Source organism: Cupressus sempervirens, chromosome 7, assembly GCF_028749045.1.
Source record: "Cupressus sempervirens isolate cs-2001-9-10 chromosome 7, ASM2874904v1, whole genome shotgun sequence".
In the NCBI taxonomy this organism is placed as follows: domain Eukaryota; kingdom Viridiplantae; phylum Streptophyta; class Pinopsida; order Cupressales; family Cupressaceae; genus Cupressus; species Cupressus sempervirens.
In genome coordinates, this window is record NC_143124.1 from 801,523,749 (window position 1) to 801,533,369 (window position 9,621).

Consider the following 9,621-nt stretch of genomic DNA (forward strand, 5'->3'; position numbering starts at 1 on the left):
TATATGTCATACATCAAATATAAAATGTCATATATACATCAAATGTATGTCAAATATGTCCACTAACATAAAATCCAAGATATATGTCCACTAATGCCTATACATGTGTACATTACTATATCTTCTCCTTCCCACAAGGGGAACGAAAAAAATCCCTATAGATCTTTGGTTGTTGCATGGAGGGAGATGATGGGGATGATGGAGTCTTCCTCACACGCTAGCTCGTCCTCTTGTTTAGGCTCCTCTCTAACTAGAGTTGATACAAAAAAAGTATATATGAATTAATAGTTATTATACATTGAAATCAAATATATGTACACATAAAATTAATTATTTTCTTACCACCATCAAATAGTCACTTTGTACATCACCTCAAAGGCTCACAAATGATCGGGAGTAACAAGGCCCTACAACAATTCAATCAATATAATCACTCGATCATACTTATAAATACCATCTAAAATTTTAGTACTAACTATTATAAATAACAACTAAAACTATGAAAAATCTTTCATACCTCGGTCAATGGCTCTGAACCAGCCATCGCGACAACAACTCCATTATCAGTGGACTCGCAAAGATAAGGAGAAGTCTCCAATATCAACAACTGCAAATCATATAATACCATTTACATGTTTTTTATAGAATATAATATAATCAAATGAATTAAATTAACATGAAACAAATGTACCTCTATGAAGCCCATATCATGCCTAGGCTCAGAGTCCCTTGTGAATGTCGATGGTCCAAAAGAGAACTAATGCACATGGATAAATTTTTTTGTCAATCCTTCATATGATTACTTAATAAATATATGTATTAATTTAAATGATTAAATTGATACATACTTGTCAACTCATCAACGAGATGTAAAATGAGGCTAAGGAATCTGTACTAGGGCCATCAACACTCTTACCCTAAATTTTGAACAATGTCAAGTCATGCTAATTTATTAGTCATTCATTGTACATATGAAATGTGATCAAATTAGTTTATTATAATTGTAATTTACAAGTGTGTCAATGCCAAATGTCTCATTCAGGAAGTAATCAATAACTAGCCCATCATCCACAATGCCTCTAACGTGACAGCCAAACGTGCATAAGGATCCACATGACATGCACATATGATCGTGATGTAAAGAAGGCTCCTCCTCAACTAATGGACTGACACAATGAATGAGGGTCTGTGTCAAAGTATTGATAGTCCTTAGAGTATTGGTCTCTACATGTTCCTTCACAACTAAAGGAATAATGACATGCTCACCCTATGGCTCAACAATAGGTGCCCTAACTGCATTAGGGTCACGATGTGTCCTCGACCTCTCAAATGAAAACCCCCACCTCAACCTTGAGGATCTAACATGTCAAAATAATTGGGGATCTCCCTAAGGACAAATTCACAATATAATTTCTTTAAGAAATATATTGGAACCTCATGATTATTGTAGGGATGGGCATCAAAGACCATCCACCATATATCCCAAAAGTTATTTCTAATATCATCATGGATGCACTAATGGATGGGGAACCTTTTAATTGTAGTTTTAATAGTGTCTTGTTCTTCAAGCTTTTTAAACAATGCACATATGTCACCTTTTGTTATGTCCTTTTTTAATATCTTTATAGGATAATTTGTTTGCATAATATCTTTTTTGTTCTTCTCTCTTAACATGCCAAATATCCAGCTAACCACTAACAGAAGCTACATGACTCACAATGGACTTAAGGGAGGATGCCAATTGTGCTCTCATAGGATTAGTTTTTCCACAAGCTTTTAATCTACCATTGATTGCTTTTAATTCATTTTTCACTCTGTCTATTTCATTCATTATATTTTCTTGGGTGCTAGGAGGAGGTCTTTCAATCAGTGGAGGTTACGGAGGTTCTTTCTCTTCCTCACAAGGGTTTTCATTTTGATCTTGTGGAGGGTTTTCATTTTGACTTTATTGATTAGGCTGGGGATTTGGTGGTTAATTATTAACATTTCTCGATAAGAAACCAATTGCATTTTAAATAAATAAATAAAACTTAAAGAAAAACTTTTAAAAACATATAAAACAATGCTAAAACATACAAAACAATACAAAAAAAAAAGATTAGAAAACATACCTGATGAACCTGATCTTGATCTCTAGCGATGAGGAGGCATTTTGAGGAGGAGATTGAGCAAAGATTTCAACTTCTACAAAATGTGTGCATGTTGTTGGGGGCAAAGAAGGCACCAACAAAAGAAAGCCCCAAGAATGGAATGAGTCATGGGTTTGTAGTCCATATATAAGTTTTTTTTTAAGCACGTACGTGCTATTGAAAATTTTCAAAAAAAGAATATGTGTCATCTTTTTGGCACCACAACTTGATGCATTCGCCTAATTAGTATTTACTTGTACTAGTCTTGGATGATCCTTCTAGTAGTTGTACTTCCTCATTCATGTCATTGTTGGAGATTTTCTCTTATCTTTCATATGTTATATATTGCAACATGTATCATTGCATCACATGTGATACTTATGAGATATTATATTGTAGTTATACTTGGATTATTATTACATATAGTGCAACTTGTGGAGTGGATGTCATTTCATTGTATATGCCTTATGGTATCAATTGTATGTATGTATTCACTTAAATGTGATGATGTATAGTTGAATATCATTTATGGATGTGAGACTTTGTAATTATGCTTAATCTAAATAATTAATTAATACATCCATGATTCTATCTTATGTAACCCTTGAGGAATGTGATTTGTGTTTGTTGCATTTATGTATTTGTAATTTGTGTGTGATTTTAACATTTGCAACAACAATTGGAGTGCAAAGGGATATCTTTTGAGATTTTCTCTATTATACCAAGTAGTAAATAGAAATTATAGTAATAAAAATAGTAACGTACAACATAGAATGCCAAAAATTGTAAAAAATCATTTATAGTCGTATTGGTTGTTAAAATGCACAATCTTTTACTTGCAAGAATTATATTAGATGGGCAAAATAAAGAATTGCAATCTTATCTTAAAAAATCTAAATTGTTCTCAAATGTAGTCGATGTGTCATTGTTTTGGTATGCAAAATTTTTGCATCTTATCTGTTTAGTGGTGTCTCAAATGTAGTCGATGTGTTATTGTTTTGGTAGGCAAAATTTTTGCATCTTGCATTTCCTTCTAGTCCTTTTTTACACACATGAAATGTTTTTCATGTGTAACAATCTTAGTAAATACTAATTTTTTAATTTCACTTGTCCATGCATCTTCTAGAGAATGGGCCCATTTTTCATTTTCTCACTCAAAGAAATATGCCCATTTGTACCTCAAAGAAATTATTTTTATTGACTTTAATCGAAGGAGTTGTGCAACTTTATAATTGACTTTAATTGGAGGAGATACATGTAACTTTATTATTGACTTTAATTAAAGGAGTTCTGCAACTTTATTAATACTAATGATACACAACTAGTGGGGCATTTGTGCATAAGTATTGGTAGACACACTTACTAGAGGAAAATGTATTGGCTCTTACAAGAATGTGTCTTAGGTTAGTTGTTGCAAAGTTTTGAAGTGCTTGTAGTGTAGAGTTATACAAGCATTTTAGTAAGTATCGGATAACATTTCTAAATGACACTTTTTACGACACTGACCAATTTTTTACCCTTTGAACATGACGGATCCTATAACGTTTATCTTGACTATCCAAAACTAGAACAATAACTATAAAAAGTTAAGCTACATACAAAGCCATTAGAAAGATAATCTAAATCTGATATATCATTAGAAACTTGGAATAGACAAAATTGACTACAACAAGATACCCTTGCCCTACTTTAAATATATACCTATTCATCCTATCATATCATAGTCACTTACATGACAGAGATACGTCCAATTATTTTGATAAAACAACCAATATATCTGCCGTAGATCATAAAGAGATCCTTCTGTGGTTGGATAGAATGCAGGTTTCTGTATAATTTGATTGTTTTACCAAACAGAGAAAGTCATTGCCATCCACAAATTTGGTCACCGACTGTCATATCGATCAGTAAGGTGTCCACCGCCAACGCGTTTTGTTAATTACATCAACTTGTAATAATCCTAACAAAAGCTTCGACATTTACTTTTATTAGAAGCCAAATCTGTCTTCCTTTTGCCTCTCATTGTACCCATCTTGGTACATCAATACATATGAACGATTTGACTTGTTTGTTTTGGTACTCTGCTGTAGGTCAATGAATTCCATCTACAAAAAATACACTAATGTTTTTCTCCAAAAAATTAATAAATCCTAATGTATTGATAAGTTGGTAGTTTTTAACATTAATTTAAATCCATACCCAAAAACAAACAAGCATCCATTAATGTCCATTCCTTGTCTCCTCCACCATCTATGATTGTATAGATATTTGTTTATCTTCACATCATCCTGATCTGTATATCTCTCTATCCCTCTGTCCTCATTAATGCACCGGAGGCTATTCACCGTCTAAGAAGAAAATCCAATCCTTCAATTATAATTCTTCATCCTTTCTTTAATGAACATGTCTTGCCACATTGGAAATTGATGTGAAAGGTGACCTTTGTTGTCATGGGTATGAATGTATATGATGTATATATCATTAATATTTTTTATTGGATGACCACTTTTGCCAGATTTTTTTTGGGCTTTATGGCATACAATGGGAATCACTTTGGTCATTATAGTACTTGAAAAATTAAGGCATTAAACACATATGAATCAAAAGGCTGCAAAGAAATTCAATTCATTGGCCTTCTTGAATAAAGAATTTTCAGTATTGTTATCAATGGTGTAACATTATAACCATACGAGGGCATGTGTGGTTCATGTTCTCCTTTCTTCGAAATTTAACAATGTATTTTGACGTTTTACAATTTAAAGTTGTCTTTCTATTTTAAACTTCATCACTTCAAATTGTTTCATTCTAACAATATTATTGTGTTAGGTCTTATATGAGCAGAACCAATCAAACTTCTTTCTCAAGTATGCATTTGGAACTTTCACAACTCAAAAGTTGTTCTTCTCATTGAACCTCCCCGCTTCAAATGTTTAATTCAAAACCATCATTTGATGATAAGAATAAAAATCATGATGATAAGAAAAAAAAAATCAACTTGGTATTATAAGAGTAGATGTGGAAGTTAGTCTGGATGACTATTAGAATATTAATATTTTTTACAGCATTATTAGCATTCTCCAAAAACCAAAACAATGTATATTAAGAATTAAAAACTAAATGAAAATAAAATTAAAAAATCATTTAAATATTTACTTGTAAAGATTAACAGTGTGTTAACTTCAGCCTGATTTAAGAAAGGGAAAAAACATCCTGACATGGTTTTAATTCTCTTCCCATAGTCAGCCGGGCAAAGAAATTAATTTTTCATATTGGAAGAGATCACCAAATCTTCATCTTCCAAGAAATCATAGTCAGCCACAAAAACTTTTTCTCACGGCACTTCTCTATAAACTTTTTCTCACATTACTTCTCTATTCGAAGTGTCCTTTAAATAAGTAAAAGACAGCGTGTGTTGGGGATTTCAGTTTATTACCTGTTGTGTAGTTATTATAAATTTGGCCTTATTTAGAATGGGGGAGATCCAATAGAAAGTTTAGATTGGTCAATCAATAATTAATCTATTAGTTATGTCAAAAATATATTATAATCATGTACATAAATTGTTTTAATAATAAAATATTAGATAAAACTATGTTCTAATTTATCGTCAATTTAAAAGTTAAAAAGTCTGTTTTATTGTTTCTTATATAAACATGAATCTAATCTATATTCTTATTTCTTATAATACTAAATCCATTTCTTCTTACACTACCTTGAATCTATTCCCTTTTAAACATAAATATATTTCTTCATAATCTACCTTGAACCCATTTCTTCTTAAATATCAATGTATTTCTTTTTCTACTATCTCATTTCAAATACTTTTTTTTCTTATTTAGAAACAAAAGAATCCATTTCTTCTTATATTAAAATATAAAACTTCAACAATACATATAAATGCTTTACTTTTATCTCCATCGTATAACATTTTTCTTTAGGAACCAATATATTTATATTACTAAATACAACGCCAAAATTTATAACACGAATCAATTTCTTCTTGCACTACATTATAAAAAACACAAACCATTTTCTTGCACTATCTCACATGGAAACATAATCTATTTCTTCTAATATCACATTTAATGGCATTCCTTGTGATATTTCCTCTAATCTGCTTCTCTTTATACTACCTCATACCCTTAACCAATATTGTTATATTCCAAGCTTCCACGATTTGACATCCACATTTCAATGCAATACATGATTTGGAACAAAGCTGTACACGCACCTTGGGCATTTGAAAGTCTGTTTTAAGTGTAGCTCACAAACGTTACAAATTTAACAAGCAAACGCCTTGTTATGCTACTAAACCACATAAAAACTATTACTGTCATAAACTATTCAGAAAAGTCAAAAAAAGAACCCACACTCTATCAAAATACCACCTTTCATTCATTTTGTCTCAATAAACAAACCAGCGAACCAGTCTTCGCTTCTACGCCAAACCACAATAGAAAAAGACAATACAAGATTTTCCAAAGGAAGATAGAATATGTCCCGGTTACTTTCATTCAACCCTTAAAACCAAGAATAAACAAAGAAACTAAAAAAGCAAGCTTTCATCAGAGCCACAAGGCCCCGGCTTCCTTAAGGCTAGGCACAAGATCACCGCTAATATGCGCCGCCATGAGCCGGTCAAGACCTCCAATCAACTTCCCGCCGACAAAAACAGCCGGCAGAGCCACCGGCGGCGCCACCTTTTCTCCGCCGGCGCCGCCACCCACCATGGAAGCCAAAACACTGTGAATATCTCTGCTCAGCCCTTCCTCCTCCTCGTCAAGCTCAATCACCACCGGATTCACACCCAAACTGCAAAGCAGCCTTTTTACGACGTGACACATGCAACACGATGTTATGCTGAATATCAACACTGCATTCTCCGCCGCCAAACGCTCCACCGCTTCGCCGCCGCTTTCGAACCTCTCCACCTGATTTCTCAGTCGCAGCCCCGCCATCTTATTTGTCTCCGCCGCACCTTGTCTGTATTGTAACCCTTGCATTCTTTTCGATCAATGGAAGTCGTCCACAAAATATTTTTAACTACACAAGCCTTACTTTCATTCAACCAACAAAAGAGAGAAAAGCACTCAACTCCCTTCAGTACCTTATATACTAAAACACAAACCTTCTTTCATTCATCCAACAAAGAGAAGAGAAACACTCTCAAATCCCTTCAGTCTTTATTCTCCCCCTCTCAAATCCCTTCAATCTTTATTTTTCTCCCTTTCATTCCCCTTAAATATCGTTCCCCACTCCCCTAAACAGTTACGCAACCCACGCAAAACTGAATTCCACATTGACGGCCACGATGCGCTCCAAGGGTCTTGGAGCCGGTCTTCTACACCATCCCGCGTGGATGGTTTTTCGTTTCGGTTTTATTGTTCTAGTTGGCGCGTTGTATTGTTGTCAGCGTGACGTCACGCCAAGACCGATGAGGTTGATACGTGGCCTTTTAGAAATGGGGGTGTGGATGGCGGCTGACGTCGAAGATGACGGGACGATTGACGGCCAACAGTTGTATACGGCGGGCGTCACCGTGACGTACTTTGTGGAGTTGCAATGCACATGCAACCACGTGTATCTACAGGCTTGGTGACGGTAGTGTACGTAATGTCTTATCTACTCGTCCAAGGCCAACTAGATTGGACACCGTATTGTTTGTCCCTCTATGATTCCTTGGTATTTAGTTTTAAGGGGATCACACATGTATGTAGAAGGTCCCCATAAATCCCTACATCTATCATTATAGATCTTCTCAATTATCGCCAGTAAAAAAATTCTAATAATGATAGCACATGAACTAATAGGCAATCACATGTGCTAATAGTTGATCATTTTTTAACTTTCTTGGTTGCTGATTGGTGCAAAAGTACTCTTTTTTGGTGGCTATTGGGGGCTCTTCACTCAGCTACAGAGGTTCACTGGGAAAATTGACAAATTCTGACATATGGATTAGGAGTTTTAGGTGCTCGAAGTTATCTTAGGCAACTACTAGGGAGTCTCCCCTATGATTTTGTTTAGATGTACAGAAACATAATATTTTTTGTTAATTTTGTTGTTGTTTTTAACTATAAATGTTGTAGATGATGAAAATTTCGTATTGAAGATTTCGTAAAAAATCATTGTGTTTTACAAATTTTGAAATTTGGTCAATGATGCATTATGTCAAGAGCTTAGCTTTGTCCAAAGGAATTTGAGTTTAATGTTAGGGGAAGAGGATCACTAAGTGACAAAGGTCTAATAACTATTTTATTTTGCACACATGATTCCTCAATTACTACTTTTAAAAGAAGCTCCAAAAATGATCACATATGTACCAATAGTTAATTACACATGTACTAATAGCTGATTATTATTTAGCTTCTTTTTGTTACTAATTTTCTCATTTGTGCACCATTATTAAGACATACTATAATGACGATTGAGACATTAGGCCACAAGTACTGGCATTTTTTAGTGAACAACTATTGATGCAAGAACATAGTGGGTATCAAGTGACATTTTTTTATTTGACCACCTCTACAGAGAGATCCTTAAATATCCATAAGTTGAAACATTAGCTTGAAGTAGTTAACTCACATATTTAAAGGCTAAAAAAAATTGTTGAAATTTGACATGCCATTTATGATCTATATGCGTGAAGATAGGGTTTGTAGATATTGGGTATCTTCCCCCAGGGGAAGATTTCTTTAATCATTTAGGATTACTAGGGAGGAAGACATGACATTTGAATGTGTTGTAATGGTTGTGATAGAAGTTGTTAATTCAATACTTACATTTGGTGATTTAATATCAAGGTTCAAACCTTTGTTAGACTATTGCCATCTTGGGTTTGTGCCTTCACTGATTCAATATGCTTGTAGGTTTGAGCATCAACTTTGTTAAAAGGAAATAAGGTCCCCTATTTGTGGCCTCAAAAGCATTTCACCTGAGTCTAGAGGCTATATTGTGCCACCCTCACTAATCACATGAAAAAGTTTACCAAGCACTATTTTAAAGGCATCTTTAAGCATTATAGTTAGAGCTTTGTATCACACAAGATTTTCTATGATTTTCTTGGTATGCACTTTAAGATTTTTAATAAAAATGTTGTTCATATTTTAGGTAGTTAGGAGGAGTGATGAATGATTTATCATGTGTAAGGGTGAAAAAGTGGTAATTTAGAGGTGGTGTCCAAAATACTTACTCTCTATTTCTTCCTTAACCATGTTCATTTTCACTACCACAAAATTTGCATAAATGTCTCAACCACATGATATAAGAGTGCATGGTTACTAATTGGTACATCAAATGAATTTTAAGTAAATTTTTTATTAACATGTTTTGTAAGATACTAACACAACTCCTATAATAAAAAAGTTATCCATTTTATTAAAATCGTATATAATATAATCTTATTTCTTTGAAAAGTTTATATGAAAAACATCAAATTTTAAATTCTTTAAAATTTATTTAACTTCGTCAATAAATCAAAGATTGTTTGATTATA

General features: G+C 33.5%; 1 protein-coding gene across 1 annotated transcript; it reads right to left on the reverse strand.

Moving 5' to 3' along the window:
• Positions 1-6,503: 6,503 nt before the first annotated feature.
• On the reverse strand, positions 6,504-7,342 carry LOC149549813 (glutaredoxin-C1-like). Its single transcript, XM_089793051.1, has one exon. The coding sequence runs from the start codon at positions 7,130-7,132 to the stop codon at positions 6,695-6,697; it is 438 nt and encodes a 145-aa protein (XP_089649177.1). The 5' UTR covers positions 7,133-7,342; the 3' UTR covers positions 6,504-6,694.
• Between the last annotated feature and the right edge of the window lie 2,279 nt (positions 7,343-9,621).

Excerpts from the sequence above, each read along its gene's own strand:
- LOC149549813 (XM_089793051.1), bottom strand. The coding sequence starts at position 7,132 with ATGCAAGGGTTACAATACAGACAAGGTGCGGCGGAGACAAATAAGATG.